The 19,817-nt window shown below is 45.5% G+C and overlaps 1 protein-coding gene across 1 annotated transcript in view; it reads right to left on the bottom strand.

The window, feature by feature from the left end:
- Positions 1–19,817, bottom strand: part of LOC138581981 (coiled-coil domain-containing protein 159-like) — a 461,570-nt gene that overhangs the window by 346,978 nt on the left and 94,775 nt on the right. The window contains exon 2 of the mRNA XM_069652881.1: positions 6,175–6,327. Coding sequence (XP_069508982.1) covers positions 6,175–6,327 — 153 coding nt within the window. The remainder of the gene's footprint in view (positions 1–6,174; positions 6,328–19,817) is intronic.

Here is a 19,817-nt window from a genome sequence, read left to right as displayed (position 1 = left end):
TAAATAGGAGAGTGTTCTTCCATTAAGGGAGAACTCTTTCCTTAAAACCACCATATTTGTCCAAGAGAAGTTGTGGCGGTCTGGCATGAGAGCCGCGACTTTTGGCTGTGTCTGATGTACTGCTTGACAACAGCCCTAGCAACCATCAGTAATGCAGGGCAGGCACAGCAAGGACATTCTCCTTCAAAAAGCCCTGGTTTTGCACGTCAAAAAAGGAGTTGAAATACAGCACCTGTGAGGTGCCATTAAACTCTGCTTCACACGGTTCCCATTTATGAAAATAGCATTTCCTAGACTGCAGCACCACTTTTCTAGTTTGCTGAAAGCTTAAGGACACTTTGATAAATTAGAAAAATTGCTGTCTTTTGAGAAATTCTAGCATGTTTCTATCAAAATGATAGATTTTAGCAGCTTTTGGTGCAAGAAAGCAGGTCATCTCCCCTTCAATTCTCCCCCCCTCCATCTCAGAATGGTGGTGGTGGTTCTGAAAACTGGAGGCGAGAATGTTAGCTTTTTTCTCCATCTTTATCACAAACTCAAAATCGGGCCCTGTGATGGAGTATCACGGTTCACGCGCCCGCTATCCCAAGTGAGCAGATGAAGCAGTCCACGGGGGGGCTTGTCTAACTTTGCACAATAAATTAGGAAGAATTTCAGTGCAAGCAGCACTTAGTGTATACAGTGTAAAATCAGGGTCACAAGCAAGGCCTGTCTTTGCAGAACGCATCCCAGAAAGATGGCTGGAGTGCAAACAGAAAGGGGGCGACAACAAGAGGGTGCCAAAGTTAACCACATAGGTGACGGTATGTCTGAGTTGGCTAGGCAAAAATAAAGCCACGACCCAACCCGTTTCATTGGCAGACAGTTTTGCACTGCGCTCTTGGTGGTTTCTGCAAGCCTGGGCCTGAGCTGTAAATGTATATTGCAACACTGTTGCTTGCTCCAGAGCTCTGCGTCGCACGTGCACAATGGACGCATGCGCTATGTAGGGGAGTACAGGATAGGTCACTTCAACTTGGGAAAGGGGGACTGTTGCCTGGGAGAGACGAACTGCAAACCGGACCAGAAGAAATCGGTCCAAGCTGACGGCCTGTGCTGTATGCAAGCAAATCCCTGTTTGACGAATGGCGATTTGCGGACAGAATGGCACGCAAATCCCAGTTTTACACGCAAATAATTCCACTAATCAATGTCAACAGCTGTGCCTCTGCTTCACTAAAAGTAGCTCTTTTGAGACTTCCTCTGGTACCTTCTGGTAAGTACTTATAAAATGAGCACCTTCTAATCGTTTCGGAAAACACCCTAGCTAACACACACGAAGCCAGAGCATATTAGAAGCAAATGTCAAGTTTGTGACTGCAAATGGATGTCCGTTCAAGTGTGTACCAAGGTTTGCAGCTGCTTCAAAATGGTCACCGGTGACCAGGCACAAAGCTCCCATCCTGTCACCGAAAGGTCACCCACACTCTTGCAGGACTGTGTGCTGGCTGGCCCCAGGGAGAGACCACCGCTGAGGCCCAATTCCTTGAAATTAGCAGCGCCTCACTCGTTTCCAATCTATTCATGCTTTACAGCATGTGGGCGCAGTGTAAACTGCAGTAAGTTCTGTCACATGCACATTAGTGACCCGTGTGTGGGTTCTCCCACTCTATAGTTACATTTTTACCAGAGAACCTGTTTAGTATCGGCACGTTTAAGCACTATGCACTGACTATATGAGAGTTTGGGTACAGGTAATATGCCACTTTTGCAGGTCCATGGCCAGTTATCAGCATCTTTTCTTGTACTGAAAAGGACCATGTTTGTTCTCAATAGAGGGGCTCCCACACTCTCTTTCAATTTTGTAAAACTTGCGGTTTCACCCTAAGTAACCCAGGGTAATCCAGACATGGACCCCTTGTTCACTGTGCCCTACTGAGGCTCAGCTTCACCTCATCAAGGATGGCCGAAACACGTGTCTGGGGTTGCTGATGGGACTCTTGGTCAGAGGAGAATTGCCCAGCATTTCGGCGTTGGGCTGCCCTTGTGGGTTGGACAAAGACTGATATGCAAATGGATATTTCTCCTCTGTGAAGGGTGCAGTGAGCTAAAACGTGGTTTAGACCTCCAGCGCAGAGGAAATTATATAGAACTGGGTATTTTACCCATGTTCATTCTCAGTAGAGAGGCTCCCACACTCCTGTTCATCTTTTCTTGTACTATCAATGTAAGTTGCTATGAAGCCAACAGTGATTTGTTTATCACAGTTGAAGCCCAATCCTAACAAAACGAAACAAAAACTGTGGTGTGCTGATTGGAATCGCACTGAAAAGCAAATGGGACCGTCTAAATTGGGGGGGGCTTGACAAAAACAAATGGTAGATTGCTAAACAGGATATCTAAATATCTGATGAAATTCCTGAGTCCAGTCCACAGAAATGTATTCCTCTGGTTCAGGTTGAATGTAATTCACACAAAAAAAGTGCTCTTTGCAAGGAGACATGAACGAATTTTAGACTCAGTGTGCAGATTCTGTGGTGTGCACACAGAAAATCTGAAACATCTTCTCCTGGGATGGGAGTCGCTCAGAACACAGAGAACAACGCATCTGGGACATTCAATACTAGATGCCGGATGGAAACTATTTTAAATAAATGTTTGGCTTAGTTAATTTTTTAACAGACATTTTTACGGAGATAAAGAAATGTTAAGGACATTTGGACAAAAAACATGACCTAGTTAATGTTAATGTTAAAGGATATTTGTACCGCGCACTATCACCACCAGAGTGGTCCCCTGGCGCTCTGGCGGCTCTGAAAGAAAGTGAGGAGTGGGAGGTGAGTTAGTGGGAATAAGCTGGAAAAGTGCAAGAGAGCAGTGATGTGCTGTTGGCAGCCTCGGGCCGGAAGTCCGTTGGCTGGGCTTGGGGTGTTTTACGGTCGGTAGCCGTCGTGTGCGAGTCTATGTGTGGTTTGTTTTGTTGTTGCAGTGTAGTGAAGTTTGTGCGGATTGTTGTGTTGTAGGTTTGTGGTTGTGTTTGGTTAGAGTTTGAGATGTGTATGCAGAGGGGCGAAAGTGACAGAAGACCAGGAAATGCTTTGATGCACATTAGGTTTTATGTTTTCTTTTTTAGTATTTTGGAAGTTAACAAGACTAATATGTAATTTTTTAATATGATTTGTGTTCGGTAAAAGTTTGTAATAACTATACACCAATAAAAAATCAAATGCGTTTTTCTTGCACTCAATTGTTCAGAAAATTGCAACACAGTGAGTGACATCAGTCTTGGACCCTCAAAAGCTTTGTGGGAAGTTATATCAGACGGCGTTGCCTTGAGAAAGTCAAGAGACAATTTTGTGATGTATTATAATAATACAGGCCATTTGTGTATTGCACGTCAAGAAATACTGTGAGTGAAGCCTAGAGCAGAGGTCTGTTACCCTTGGCTCCACCGAGATTCTGGGGTGCAGTCTGCACGAAGACTGGCCCTGGTCACAAGTGCTTTATCGAAGGGAGGTTTCTGGCAGCAAAAGTACAGAAACGGTTTTAATGCTACTGAACATACTTTTAAATAAAATTGTTTACGAGTAAGCAAGTGTGCCCTGAATATTTTAATTATTTTTGATTTGTCAATTTATTGCTTTGCTGCTTTACTGAAACACATGTGTATGAGCGCGATATAAATAAAATATCATATCATATCATACTACTTTTGCTGAAAACATAGCCTGGGTAAAACCTTCGAAAAAACCTCCCTGTGCAGAAATCGGGCAGAAGTCTATATAATTTACCCTGGACTATACAGAGGCCTGTTATCGACATTTATGGCGGAACAGTGGTTGAGGTTTTGGAAGAATCGTAGCTCCAAAGACGCAGCCATGTATTTTAAGTCTGACGTCGAGATAAGCGAAGACCCAGCGTAGTGTGTTTCAATGCCTGCAAAGTGTACCATGGATGCATGGTTGCCAAACTAAGATTACAAGACCTGTTCTTGAAACCTTAACATTGTACATTAAAAACCTGCAAATGTGAGCTAGGTTTGCTCATTAATGTGTGACTTTTCCTCCTGTTCTGCTACAACATACAAGGAATAAAAGGAGTGTTCCACTGCTAAGGGAATCTAGCATTTCAAGCAACACAGAGGCCATGTTCTTTTTACTTAATTTGAACAAGGACAATTGTTTCTTTAAATTCGCTAGATATATTAACAAACTATTCGAAAAAGAAACTTTCTTTAATTTTTTTTTTCTTTTAATCTTGCTGATGGATTGTATTTAATTTTTTGAAAATGTTAAAGGTTGACTTGATTTACCAATAAAACGTACAACAAAAACAACAAAAAAAGTATTCTACTTTTGTCATCTGCGTTTATATATTGTGTTTTGCACTTTATATGTGTGCCTTTGTATGCACTTTATAACTACTAGCAGCTGTCTGGATAATGGATTACGAATGGAGTATGAAGGCAATGTTGGAAGAACTTGACTGTTTTGTAAAAGAACATGGCCTAACAATTAATTTGCAAAACACCAAGGCCATGCTGTTCTCCCGTAAAAAAGTTAATAGCGTAAAAGTGGAAGTTTCGTGTGTTAATGTAGAATATACTGAAGTATATAAATATCTGGGTGTCTTCTTTAATTGCAAAATTGGATACAGGTATCTTATTGAGAATAAAATTAGGAGGGCCATGCAAATCACTATGATGGTGCACAAGTTTGTCAAGGAATATGCTGGCTATTCACTAAAAGGTATACTTACATTATATCGTCAATGGTACACCCTGGTTTTGGTTTACAGGTTAGAAGCCATTACTATTTCTGACCTTTCCTTCCTTAACAGGATCGAAGGCTTATTTTGGCGTACCATCTTGGGAGTACCCCGATCGTTTCCCATCCAATATATTAGGGTGGAACTCGGCCTACAGTCCTTGAGATCCATTGTGAGACAACAACGTGGCCTCCTCAATTTGAAAGCAATGTACCACCCAGAGAGTGAACTGCTACAAATTATTGGAACAGAAGCAGCTAAAATAGACGCTCCTTCCTCTAGGAGCTAACATTTATCTAGCTGTAGCAAATACTTTCAAGAATTACAGTGGGTGGCTAAAACGAACCAATGTGGTTTTTTTCCTGTAATTAAAAAAGCGTTCAAAGCCAAAGCAAAGAGAGTTGATTGGGAAATGAATTTTACCCGTATGTATGAACTGAAAAATGTTAAACATAATGAAGGGATTGTGCATGAGTATTATATGCCTCAAAGATACTTAATACTTTGTCCTGACCCACTGGTACGTAATTTTAGATTATTAATGCACACCAATCAACTTCCGGTGAAGTCTACCTTCGGCTCTCAGTCGAAGATTCCTGAAAAAGAGAGAAACTGTCGAATGTGTCTGGACATAGATGAATTTGAGACTGTTAGGCACGTACTAACTTTATGTCCCGAAAGACGCAATTATTATATGCTGTGCTATGGCCGTTTTGTTCATAACATGAATTATATACAGTCGGAGGAATTCTGGAGATGGGGCCTGAATGTGCAATCTGAGGAAGTCTATATAGCATTATACATTTCCATCCAGAAATAATGAAAATGTTAATGATAAACTGGTGACGACATGTAATAATAATGATTCAAGGTAATTATCACCAACATTGTTCTGTATTTATATGTATGCACTGTACTCCTGCACTGTCGTATGAATGAGTGAGTATCTAGTATTTATTCTGTTTTATTTTTCTACTATTGTATGATTAGTTAATATGTGATTGGTATGAATGTATGTAAAGTTGTAAAGTTTTATGAATTGAAAACAACTCAATAAATAAATAGTAGATTACGTTTGGTCATGCTTTCTTGAATTTGACTGTGCTGTTTCACCATGTGGCCAAATGGACTACTTTTTAAAAATATTTGTTTTTTAACAGCTTGTGACTGGATTTTTGGGTTAATGTAGTTGTGCTTTTACGGAGAACGATTTCTAAAGCTGAACTGATTAAGCAGAGTTCAAGGATCACACTTCTAGGCCTGTAGAAATTGAGTTGATGAACGCCCCCTTTCCTAATTTCATCAAGACTTAATGAGTATATTGCAAAAATCATACAATTGAAAAAATTATCAATTTCACAAATTAGCTGTTCTGAATTCATCTAAATCGCTAACCTCCGAGTTGCGGCAATAGGGTGCATGCTTTACCTGGACCGGACTCTCCGCTTCCGTAATATCCGAGCTGTGGTGATATGGCGAAGGCTTGACCGGGATGGGAGGAGTCACACGGCTTTTTGACCCATGGGACGGCGAAGCGCTGGATGGCATTTCGGACCTCTGGAACTTGCGCTGGAAGTCATCCTGTGTAAAGAAGAAGCAGATATGTTGGGACCCCATTGGCACTACGGAGTAATATGAGCAAAACATGTAGAAAGAAATCACAGATGGCGGTGGCGGATACATACCCATCAGGGGGCCGTGTATTAGGTTAATATTATTATTATGGTATTTATTGAGCGCAGACCTTGTTTTGAGATCCAACGGAATGCTTTACAGAGGTAACAACAGAACAGATATACAGCGGGGGTAGGATACTAAGGAACACAGAGGAGGGGTACAGCTGTACAGGATGATAGGTAGAAGAGTGGCAGACGGCGTCTAGCAAGTCAGTTGGCACGGGGGTGACATGATGGCTTGTGTGTTGAGGAGGAGAGACTCCTTGAAGAGGTGGGTCTTGAGTTCTTATCTGAATTGTAGGAGCGTGGGGGCAAGTCTGATGCTGACAGGGAGGAGGTGACCTAGTCTTGGAGCGTAGGCAGAGAAGAACAAGTTACTTACCCCAGGTAACGTTCTTTGGACTGGATGTTCTCCCATGTATTCCTGAGCTTTAACTGCTTAAAAATAATCAGCAGAGGGACACTGTGCGTCGATGCGGTCTACTCGATGTGCCTCGAGAGCTTCCATCTCAGGGTCGATATCATCGCAGGTATATATAGCACGCATAGCACCAGTTAGCTACAGTTCTGTTTTTACGCCTTGATCTTGCAGTATTACTGGCATCGGTGTGCCATGTGTTCCAAACAGTATCAGACATTGAAAGAGCAAAAGGTGTAATGCACAGAAATTCTACTGCAGGGCCCGAGGATGAATCCAGGCAGTAATGCTTTGTGAATGTGTGAATGGCTGCCGCACAAATCTCATTTATCAGCACCCCTCTTTGCAGAGCAGAAGATGTCACAATGGCCCTTGTGGAATGGGCTCTCAGGCCTTCTGAGGGATCTTTCCTAGCCAATTTGCAGCATTCCATGATAGCCAGTATTATCCATCTCGACAATGTTTGTTTTGTGACTGCTAGTTGAAGTTTGTGACCAGGTAACACTATGAAAAGTTGGTCATCTTGATGTATTGTCAGCATCCGTGAAACGTAAATTCTAAGAGCCCTTCTAGGATCAAGTCTATGTAGCCTTTCCTCTTCCTTTCCAGGATAAGTGGGCAGATAAAAGTTGGTAACAATTTTTGGGGATAAATAGAAATCCGATAAACATATTTAGGCAGAAAAGAAGGTTTAACTCTAAGAACAACCTTGTTCTTGTAGACGGTTATAAATGGAGGTTTACTAGATAGGGCATGCAACTCACAGACCCTGCGGCTGATGCTAATGCTACTAACAAAATGGTCTTAAACGTTAGTAGTCCCAATGGACATGAATTATGCGGCTCAAAAGAAGAGTACATTAAAAATTTCAACACAAGATTCCTGTCCCAAATAGGTACTTGAAATGTGCAGGAGGGAACACGTTAGTGAGCCCTTTAAGAAATTGTATGATCAACGGCATCTTGAAATATGAAACCTCTTCAGATGTGTGCTTGAAGATTGAAAGCGCCGCCATATACTCTTTGATAGTTCCCCAATCTGGAGCCCCAGAATTGCCAAGTGTAACAAAAAGGACAACACCATAGGTGTATTGCACTGAAAAGTGTCCACATCCTTTTCCCTGCACCAGTTGCAGAATCTGTTCCAATGGCAATGGTACAAGGACTTAGTTGCTGGCCTTCTGGCCGAAAGCAACAGTTTCATTACATCATCCGGGAGGCCCCAATCCTTATATCTCAACCTCTCAGAAACCATGCGTGAAGGTTGAGTGTCTTCACCTCTGGATGGAGAACCCAACCCTCCTCTTCCGAGAGAAGGCCCTTACTTTGTGGAAGACGTATTGGAGGGCAGATGAACATGTATAGAAGGTCCGGTTACCACGTCCTCCTGGCCCAATTCAGAGCAATTAAGATCATGGAATTCCTAAACTTTCTCAATCTCCTGATGACTTGAGAAATGACGGGGCCTGGAGGAAATGTGTGCAGAAATGGAAACTCCCAGTCCACTACGAGCGCGTCCCCTAGAACTCCTCTTGGGGGAAATTCCCTAGAGTAGAACATTTTGCACTTCCAGTTCATAGTGGTCATGAATAGATCTACTTGTCCTACCTCCACAGGAAGAAGGTGGGACTGGCCCTCCTACAGGAAACCCACCTAACGAAGGAGTCCATCGCAATGCTTCAGACACACTGGGGAGGGCAGGGGTTTGGATCCACATACTCCAGATATGCCAGAGGGGTGTTCACATGGATATGCCCCCATATCCCCTTCCAACTCAACAGAGCTGAATCAGATCCAGAAGGAAGGTATGTGATATTGTGGGGCCATATCGAGTAAACTGAAATATGCATTGTTAATTCATACCTCCCCAACAGCAACATACCAGCACATTTAGACCTGATGTATGCCAAGGTCACACAGTATAGGAACGGATTGTTTATTTGGGGGGGAGATTTCAACTGTGTCAGCAACCCAGAACTCGACAGGTCCACCCCTCTCCCCGGGGGCCCGTCGGCATCCACCGCGGCACTGAATGCCATGCTGAATCGCCTAGACTTAGTGGACATATGGCGGGAGAAACATCCAAGAGACAGGGCTACTCCTTTTGCTCGTCCCCACATAACCCCACATAAGTATTGGGGCGAGGAAGATGCCTGCAAAGAGTAGTGAAGGTCAGGTATGTCCTCCGAATCATGGTAAAGCAAATCTAATTGGATGTACACACCTGCAACCTGTCAAAGGGTTGCAGGTGTATAAAGGGAGATGAAATGTACAGCAAAAGGAGAGACGGAAGCCGGTGGGAAGGTAACCAGTAAGGAGGCCATTTTCAAAGGAGACAGCCGTGGTGGGAACTGTGGAGGAGCCAGGACGCCAGCACGAAACCTAGAAATCCTGCCCAGCTCGAGGTGAGTCAGGCCGTTAGACTTTTGCAGTGGCAGGAGCCTAGGTGGCAAAGAAACCAGCAGCTGAGCTGAAGCTGCGGGACTGTGGTAGAGAGCGGGACGCTGTTCGTGTCCAAGAGGAGGCAGCAGAGCAACCAGCGAGGTCAAGCCCCGAAGTGTTGTCTGCCGCACAGTGAGGCTGGGAGAACTAGCAGGAGCCACCGCAGAACTACGCCAAAGACCAGTGAGTGTCAGGAGAGGCAGTCAGCAGCCGGGGGCATTCCTAGAGGGTGGCAGAGAGGTAAATGCTTTCCCAAACTGAAGTAAAAACCTGAAAATAAACGTGCTAGATTCATACTGAATACCGAACCGAATGGAACTTGAAATTGAGCATATTAACCATTTGTTTAACATCGAACTGATTTAATATGAAATTGAAATTGGGCACATTGAATATCTGGTGAATACCGAACGGAATGAAATCTCACAATTAATCTTGTTGGATATAAAAAGCACAATTGTGACAGAATGTCATAGAAAGGTGGGATGAGAGTAAAACCACCACAAGTATACTTGCCTCTGCCCCAAGACTGACTTCCTCTCGGCTTCAGTAGTCTTTAGCATTGCAGGCTATTTTCTTAATCTTCTTTACAAGCACCCAGCTCCCTTCCCCAGCTTTGTTCACACCTTCTAGGTTCCAGTAACTACTGTGAAGGCATCATGAAGTGCGACACAGACAACAGATTCAAGATTCAAAACAAAATAACGTATTAACTCAAATGTCAGGAAGGTAGAAGGCTTAACTTGCCCTGTGTTAAGATGGAATTTCCCTACCAGAATAAAACTAAGGAAAGTCTGAGTCAAAGACCTCAACTTAAAAGTCTGTCTGTGTCCAAAACCTATGCTTGCCCTCACAACTAAAGTTAAAGAATGTGTAGGGATGTCAATAATAAAAGAAATGGTGATCAAACAAAGTTCTGAGCTTTTCCAGCTCTTAACTTCCTTTTCCACTCCCCTTCCCCAAGTTCAAGAAATTTCCACAAATGTGTTAAGATTACCCTTCCCACGTTCAAGGCAATATAGTTGCACGCAATCCTCAGGGGTTCCCTTCCCCCAAGTCCAATGCAACACAGTTCAAATGAAAAGGCATTTTGAGGTTCTGTCCCCAAGACAGTATTTGCAGTTCATCAAATCTCAGGGTTCCCATCCGCACAATTTCAACATAGCAAAGTTCAACACAAATCTGGGTCCACTTGACCCTCCTTCTGGTTCGCCTTACAAGTTCACTCACAATGCCTGTGACTTTCACAATTTAGGGCCCACTGGTCTAGGCGCAGTTATCAGACCACACGGTCCACCCATCACAGGTCACGCAACCAGGAACCCTAGGCTCTCCAGCCCACACAGGTTCTTTTTGATTTGCCCCCCTGTACTGATTCACATTCACTTGGCTTCTCTGTCGGCCTCTTGGCTATATGTGCAGTTTCACACTCTCCTGGTTTCTCCTGGTTAGCCTCCTGCCAGTCTTTCGCTTCGTGGCACTGTATCCATTCATAAAGTTCGCTTTGTGGTGGTCTGGTTCATGCCCCACCTTTCTGCTGTACTCTTTCACATGGGCACTCTTTTCTGTAGGTTGCTTTCAAATGGGCACTTTCCCTTTTGGCTTCCATCAGCTATAAGCTGTGCCCATAAAGTTTTACTCAGTTCAGTATTCAATATGCTTAATGTTGCTTGGTTTCAATTTTTCATTCAGTTCGGTATTCAAAATGAACATTTTCATTAGGTTTGTTATTCAATCTGCGTAATTTAGCTTGGTTTCATGTTTTCATGCATTTATGGATTCAATATGCAAGTTTTCATTCAGTTCGGTATTCAATATGTACATTTTCATTTATATGGGACTTTGTTACTTATGCGCTGCCTTTTAGGAGCGCCCCGGCATTGAGAGACTTTCCACAAAACTAACTGGTCCTCGTTGTTCCTCTCTGGCGGCTCCTGCTGCTTCCTTTCTGCTTCTCAGGCCGGCAGGCCCGCCTCTGCAAGGCCTGCTCACGCTCCGGATGCTTTCCAGCACACGCTGGCAGCTCTGCCTCTTTGGCACGGATGCAGATGGCATCCTGTCTTCTTGCTCGCTTGCAGTTCCAGCTCATCTCTCCACCATGGATGCTCCAACACCTGTGGCAACCCAGTGGTGCAGCTCGGTCTGGGCTCCAAAGGTACTCTAGGATGTCGGCCGGCGTCCTAGCTTCTTCTCAGGCCCCTCCACGGCTGCATCCTCATGAGAAGGGTTCCATGCTTGTCTCTCCCAGAAAGGCCTCCCATTTTCTATCTTTGCTGTTTCTTTGGTCTCTCTTTATACACCTGCAACCACTTGACAGGCTGCAGGCGTGGATTCTCAGTTGGGCTTGCCTGACTAGAAGTAAAGGGACATGCCTGACCTTTAAAGCACTCTACAGGCATCTTCCTCGTCCTAGTATTAGAGTGTTGAAATGAGGTTTTAGTGTTCATCACTCCTAGTTGCCTCTTCCTCGTCCAAGTACTGTCAGAGGTAAAATGTGGGGAAAGGAGGGGAGAGGTTTTACAATAGCCTTTAAATGCCCAGAGAGGGTTAGTTTGGTCTTCAATAGGGAAAGGGGGATACCATGTCTCATCTGTGGGCACCCCACTCCCAATCCCCAAGGACCCTCCACCCAGGTGATCCTCCCTTGCTTCTCCACCCCCAGGGTCAGGATACAAAAGCAATGGCCTTTCCCTGGCCACCTGAGAAGAGGATCCTGGGGGAGTAGGAGGGAGGATACCCTCAGGTTTCACACATACCCTTTCCCAATGTGGCTTGGACCGAGATGCTTAACAGGGAAACCGGGAGAGGAAGTCCACGTTATCTTGCTCTCAGCATTTCCAGTGTTCAACTGTGAAGCAGCATGGTTGAAGGTCCAAGAATCACTACATTACCCGAGGGTTGGACTCCTTCCTCTGACTTATCCAAACTAGAGGAGAGTGGTCTGTTATTAGGCGAAACCTACAACCGAGAAAATAATATTTTAGGTGAATCACGGCCCACTTGATTGCCAATAAATAATTGCAGGGACCCATTTGTTCCAGTACCTCGTATGGTCCATGCATTCTGGATACCAGCTTATTTTCAGAAGTAGGCAATAGTACCAGCACCTTTTCACCTATAGAGAAGGATCTCAACGCAACTTTGTTTTAACATAGGAGGTCTTTCGCTGTTCGCAGTTTGCAAAAGTGGAATTGGGGCCTCTGCTCTCTCTTCCCAGGTTTCTCTCAACATATCCAGGTCATTCCGCAGTTCTCATCCATAAAGGAGTTCAAATGGGAAAAGTCCTGTTGAAGGCTGGGGGGTTTTCTGGACTGCAAACAAGGCCCAGGGTATCATTTGATCGCAGTTCTAACCATGCTGCTCAACTAACTTTCGGAGTATGGTTTTAAGGGTTTTATTAAATCTTTCCACAAGGCCATCTGTCTGGGGATGATACACAGATGTTCTAAGGGTAGTGATATGCAACAGTTGTTTAACTTCCCCCATAAGCTTGCTCATGTAAGTTGAGCCCTGGTTGGTCAATGTCACCTTTGGAAACCCTACTCAAGAGGATTTGTTGTGTTGTGTTGGCTCTCAGGGGAAAGGCCTCTAGAAAATATGTTGTTCATACCAATCCGTGAAAATGGAACCTCATTTATTGGCAATGGATTTAAGAGAATTTATTTTTATTGTATTTATTTTATTAGATATCGCGCCTTGAATGCCATATCATATCATATCATACATATCATATCATTTGTAAGGCGCCTATACAGCAAATGGTGTTTCAAGGCACCACAAGACAAAAAAAGGGGGGAACAAGGGAGAAGATAACAAAAAGGGTCCTACCTGGACATGTGACATTTGGATCATGCAAGTGCAGTAACAAGAAGTTCAAGAAAAAAGGGGGGTGAGGGAAGTGCCGGTTTGCGCAAATACAAAGTACTAGGGTGGGAAGGGAAATGCAAGGTAAGGAGGAGAGAGTGCAAGTAAAGGGAGGAGGGCCAAGGGAAAAGATGAGTGCAAGGGGAGAGCAGGTGGGCAAGTGCCAGGGATTTCATGGGGTTAAGAGGGGTGAGGGTCAACATGCTAAGTGTGAGAAGGGTGGATGGATGTGCGGGTTAGGTGCCCGCCCTGTAGACCTCAGAGGGAACCAGGCAGCCAGTCACTGCTGCAGCAGGGGGGTTAGCAGGGGAGGGTGAGAGAGAAGAAGAGAAAAGGAAGGTCTTGAGGAGATTCAGGAACTTAAGGAGATCCGGCTCAAGCCTGAGAGGGGCAGGGAGACCATTCCAGAGGGAGGCTCCTGCGGAGGAGAGAGAACTTCCCCCACTCTCTGGTTAGCAAAGCATCTGATCTACAGAGAGTTGGAGCTAGAAGACCGAAGGGCTCTAGCAGGGAGGTATTTAGGGAGAGAGAGTTGGATGTAGCGGGGTCCCAGGAAGCCCCAGAAAGCTTTGTGGATGATGCTGAGGGTCTTTAACTTGAACCTAGCAGCAACTGGGAGCCAGTGGAGAGATTTTAGGGCAGGAGAGATGTGGTCCCTGTACTTGAGGCCAAGGATAATTCTTGCAGCCCTATTCTAGATTAGCTGAAGGGGGTGAAGGGAGGATAAAGAAAGAAAGATTGAGGAAGAGGCTGTTGCAGTAGTCCAGCCTAGAGAGGACCAGAGGTCTGGAGACATTGAGTTTGAGGGGGAAGGTGAGAAAAGGTAGAATGCATCTAAGGAGGTACAGATGATAGTGTGCCTTCTTGGCAAGGTCCGCAATGTGAGAAGAGAAGGTGAGAGAGGAGTCGAAATTGACACCAAGGTTTTTTGCCTCACAAGAGGGTGAGGGGGGGTTCATAGAAGGCGACGAAGGATCTCAGTCTTACTGGCATTAAGGATGAGATAATTGGCAGCACACCATGCCTGAATAGCAGTCAGAGTTGAGAGAGGAGGAAGAGGGAAGCTTGAACGAGAGCTGGTTGTCATCTGCATAACACTGGAAGTGAGGAGAGAAGGAGGAGATCAGGTGGGCCAGAGGCGCAAGTTAGATGTTGAAGAGCGACAGCAAGAGGATAGAGCCTTGCGGGACACCGCAGGTGGAGAGTGTAATAGGGGAGAGAAAAGGGCCAAGTTGAACCTGGAAAGGTCAGTCTGAGAGGAAAGCGATCAACCAATCAAGTGCCAGGCCCGTGATGCCAAGGGTTCACAGAGCCGAATTGTTAGGGTGGCATGATAGACCGTAGCGAAAGCAGAGGAGAGATCCAGAAGAATAAGAACGGATGGAGAGTTTGAATCAAGATTTGAGAGCAAGTCTTCACGGGTGTTCAGTAGAGCAGTTTCTGTGCCACTGGCTGCTCTGAATTTAAACTGGTGGTCGTGGAGACAACCAACAGATTCAGTGTGTTGGATAAGTTGGGAGATGGTTAGCTTCTCCGGGGGTTTGCCCAAGAAAGGGGTAATGGAGATATGGTGGTAGTTAGCCAGGCAAGATGGGTCAGCAGAGGGCTTTTTGAGGAGAGGATGCACAAGGGAGTGCTTGAGGGGAAGCGAGAAGTAGCCAGTGGCAAAGGAGTGATTACAGAAATCGTCCAAGGCTGGCGCAAGGGAGGCAATGTTGTCCTTGATAGTTCTGGAGGAGCAGGGGAGCACCTGTTTGGAGGAGACTTTCATAGAGAGGACTAGTGCTATAGGGTAGAAAGATTAGTTAGTAGATCGGAAGGGAAGAGGGGGCAAGGGAGCCTGAGCCAAGGAGGGATAACAGCAGTGGTCGAAGTGAGCGGGAGCGGCTGGGAGCAGTGCTCCTCTACTTTTTTAAATGAGGTTTTACATTCATTTCGAAGAACAGATCATTATAACTGCTGAAGACCTCTGGAAGAGACTGTATCACATCAGAGTAGTGCGGCTACAAATCGCAACTGCGAAACACATACTCTTGCTTAAATTAGAACCCGGAATACTGTTTTAAATTAGAGCTATTAATAATATTAAAGGACAGTCCACTGATTCCATTTGTAAATATGATCTCTATATTTCCTGTAGGTGAGGATCAATATTACAGCCTTGTTATGACTCTTTCCAATGTTAATGATCAGTAATGACTCAAATACTTAATGCTCTTGTGTTTTCTCTTGTTTCTCTCGAATTGTTGATTTGTGATTATGGTGCGACTATGAAAGGATTACTTCCCAATATGTTGATCGACTACTTGTGACTAAGTTCAAGTATGTGTACTATTTGTGCATTTCTGTATTTTATGGTCTGTGCCTTGTATTCTCCTAATGTTGTACTTATGTTTTATGATATCACTGTTTTATATGATTTTATGTAAACAAGAATTTATTGAAAAGTTGTTTTACAACTGTAACAATTAAAATATATATATATACATAAAAAAAGTTTTACTGTTCCTATACTTTTATTTTAAAAAAAAACCGTTACGGAATGGTTTCGTTTTACTTAAGCAGCAGGTGCATGTGTTTGGGGGTTTGTATTGTGTGTGTGAGGGGGCGTGGTGATGGTATCTGTGGGGAGTGGGTACGGGCCAGCAGGGAATATAGTTCCACTACATCTTTTTGTACACTTCGAACACTGGATAAGGGAAGGGAGAAGATTAGAGTGAGGACAGGATGTCCTGAGTTTTGGTTAAGAAGTGGGAGGCCAGTGATGTACAGAGGGACAAGGATGGCAGAGGAGAAGTGGAGACTGCGGTAGGATTGGAGAGTTCCTTGCAGATTCTAAACAGTTCGCCCATGTTGTTAGAGGCTCCAGAGATGCAGGCTTGGATATGAGCCCTCTTCTACGAGCAAATGGAGTGTCTGTATTGCCTTTGGAGCAGGCGGCAGGCCAGTTTGTCAGAAGATGTGCCCGATGCCCACCATTTCCGCTTAGCAACTCTGCACTTTCGTTTCAGAGAGGCTAGGTCGGAGTCATACAAGGTGTTGCGCTTGGAAGCAGGCTTCAAGCGGATTCTCATGACAGGGGTAAGGATGTCCAGGGTGTTGGTGATAGAGAGGTGGAGATTAGCAAGGGCAGAGTCAGTGTGGGAGTCTGTGGCATGAGTGGGAGGGGGAATGAAAGTGGTGGAAAAAGCAGCAACTGTCACTCACTTCATCGGCCAAATGGTGGAGAAAGAGACTGGCAGTACAGGCAGAGGCTTAGCAGGGGGCCCTTACAGATCCAGGTGAGAGGACAGGCGAGCATGGTCAGACCGGGAGAGAGGTGTAGTGAGAGGGTAGGAGATGGGGATGTCGGCTGAGATGAGAGCATCCAAGGTATGTCCGCCTGAGTGCGTTGAAACGGAGGGATGAATGGTAAGAGAGAGAGTCACAGAGGCTGTGAAAGAGTTCAGTAGACAAATCAGAAGAGTCAAGGTGAATTTTGAAGTCTCAGAGAAGGAGAAGCTTGGAGGTAGAGGCAAGCAGAGAAGAGGTGAGGTCAGCCCACTCCGAGAAGAAGAGGAAGACCGGACTAGGGGTCATGTAAGGGTCCTGTAGGTTGTTGCAAGAGTCAATGAGAGGGTTAGGGAGAAACCAAGTCTGCAGACGAGGTATTCGAAGGAAGAGTGTGTCTGAGTGGGAATGATAGTAGCAGGGACTCAATCAGGGAAGATCAAGGCCACTACGCCTCCAAACCGGTTAGGCCTGGACTTAGAGAGGATCTTGAAGCCATCAGGGAGGAGTGTGTCAAAAGCAGAGACAGAGCTGTCAGGGAACCATGTCTCAGTGAGTGTGATAATGTCAAGGTCAAAGTCTTCAAGAAGGAGACAGATATCAGAGGAGTGCTTAACAACAGAGTGAGAGTTGAGGGTAGCTAGGTGAAGCTGGTTGGCACCTTTGAAAGTTTTCCGAGCGGGTGTCATGATCTCTGCTTCCAAAAGGTCAGGGTTTTCCCAACTCCCTTGGAAGCAGATCCATAACCCAGGTTCCGAGTGCCAACCAGTCCCAATTGGGACCTTTTGGACCCAGTCCTGGCGCCAGTGGCACCAGGCTCATAAATATGCCCAGTCCCAGCGCTGGAAGCGCCGGGCTCATAATGCTTGGGTGGACTTACCTGCAGCAGACCATGCTGCTTACTTGCCTGCCAGTTGAGCCTCTGATCCTCTTCTGTTTGGAACTACTTTTCCTGTTGGGTGGGGCAGGAGCCACTCCCTAGATTCAGAACACTGGAACTCTTCTGGAAGCAGGAACTCTTTTCTTACCTAGGCGTGGCTGTGGAAGGAGACACCTAAGCACTACAGGAGGCTATTTAAACCACACCCGATGGATGAATCTTGCTTTGCGTTATTCTGCATCCTCTGCAGCAGAACGCTCATCGTGTCTTCTGCATCTGATCCTGGGCCTAAGGAAAAAGGCTTACCATCCTGAATCCAGTCTTCAGCAACACCTATAAAGACAAGAAAGAACAGGTTAGCATTACGGTCTTCAGTGACAGCTCTTCACTTACCTGGTCCATCGGCTGTCACCAACGCCTCGCGCTGCATTCCGGCATCTGAAAGACAAAGGCTTACCTACTCTTCGTGCGCTCCGGAGGTCTTCACACTGCATTCCGGCATCTGAAAGACAAAAGCTTACCAACTCTTCGCACGCTCCGGAGGCCTTCGGCGCTGCATCCCGCATCTAAAAGACAAAACAAGGTGCGTTTAAAGACATTGGGGAACTTTAATACTCACGTGCCATTACTCCTTTCCACATCTAACCCAGTGGGTATTCCGGCACCCTGCAGCCGCTCCGAACTTGTACCTGCAAAATAAAAAGACAGTTAGAGCGCATCGTGAAGCAGGCAACAAGCGCTTACTTACGTGCTTCCAGGCGCTTCTATTCATCACACGGGCTCCATCTTCAACTCACTTCAGCCCGTCATCCGCCATCGCCGGAATCCTGCAAAACAAGAAACATCATTACTAAAGACTTTAAAGACATTAGAATTACTCGAAACTTACCGTTCGTGCAGTAAACGACGGACAGCAGTCCTCTGAAGTCAAGAGGCCTGCTCCCCTTATCCAGTGAAGAAACTGGTTACAGCACCCTGCCCCGAGGCAGATGGAGAGCACGGCGTTCACTTACCTAAGGTGAGAGCGTTAACCTTTGGGGTTCTACAGGAGAAAAGAAAGGGAAGAAGAGAGAGACATTCAATAACCCAGTTCCTTAATCCCATATTTTCTATCTGCAGACATCTTACCCTTCGAGTCAGACATACAGTGCACAGAGGTCCAGCCCAAAGAGCCAGCCGTGTGTTACACATCACCTTTGAAGATACGGTATACGCCCAGTCAAGACCGGCGCCTCTATGGGAATCAGGTGAGCGTTACAGAACGCAAAGCCTACCACAAAACTCCCGTCCAGGCGCTATGGAAACCTCGGATACCGACCAGCTAGCCCAGTTACTTGGGGAACTAAGGGCAGAAGTGCATGCAGCCCGTCAGGAAACGAACGCTCTAAGAAGGGAACTGATTATTTCCAAGGAGCGAACAGATGATCTCGCTAGACAATTTCTACAGTCACAAGCAGGGCAGACCCCGTTACCCGCATCTGGGGAAAATCTTCCTTCTACATCCTCTATGAATCCAGTGCAGATCAACCTACCTGGGAATGTACCTCTGGCTCCGCCCGAACGATTTTCTGGTGACCCAAAGAGGTTTGCAGTATTTATCAATCAGTGCCGGTTGCATTTCTTATGCCGGCCAGCAGCCTTTCCAACTGATCAAGCTAAAGTAGCTTTCGTGCTTTCGTACCTTAGTGGCAATGCGGCAGACTGGTCGATCCCTCTAGTAAATCAAGATGATCCGGTCCTCCATGATTTTCAAGCTTTTCAGCTCAGTATGGAAAAACTGTTCGCAAGACATTCACAGGGGCAGGCCTTGAACAATGAGCTTCTTTCGTTGCGACAAGGTAATCAAGACCTTTTGGCTTATATTGCGTCTTTCAACAGACTGATAGTGGAAACTCAATGGCCTGAGGACAAAAGGATTACGCTGTTTTATAGAGGTCTACGTGGAGAGCTCAAAGATGTGTTAGCCCAAGTAGTGAATCCCCCACAAGATTGTTTGGACTATAAAGACTTAGTCGTTCAAATAGATCACAGACTGCAGAACAGGAAGGCCGATCGTTCCAAGTTTGATGCTCGAGTATTTTCCAAACCGCCAACTCCTTCCAAAGGAGTAGACTCCGGGGAACCCATGCAAATAGGGGGTCTGAAAGGTCCTCTAACACAAAAGGAGCGGGAAAGGAGAAAACAGTTGCAATTATGCCTCTATTGCGGAAACTCAGGGCACTTTCTTCGAGACTGTCCGGTGAAACCTGCCAAGAAGGCAGTAGGAGCTGTACCAAAGTTACAAACTCTGAGCAGGGAAACGACCTCGCCCGACAAGAATAGAGGTCCTCTTGCCGAGCGTGAAAACCAGTTCCGTGACCTCGCATTTCGTGATACCTATGGTCCTCATTAGCCCTGATAATCCGGATCGATTACATGCAATTGAAGCTTACGTCGACAGCGGTGCCATCGGCAATTATGTGGATCATGAAATGGTTTTGAGGATGAATCTAACTCTTTGTCCCAAGGCTGTAAAGGACGTC

Source organism: Ambystoma mexicanum, chromosome 3q, assembly GCF_040938575.1.
Source record: "Ambystoma mexicanum isolate Mex_15411 chromosome 3q, UKY_AmexF1_1, whole genome shotgun sequence".
NCBI classification, from domain to species: Eukaryota; Metazoa; Chordata; class Amphibia; order Caudata; family Ambystomatidae; genus Ambystoma; species Ambystoma mexicanum.
The sequence above is the reverse complement of the archived record's forward strand: the minus strand, read 5'-3'. Positions and strand labels throughout refer to the sequence as shown.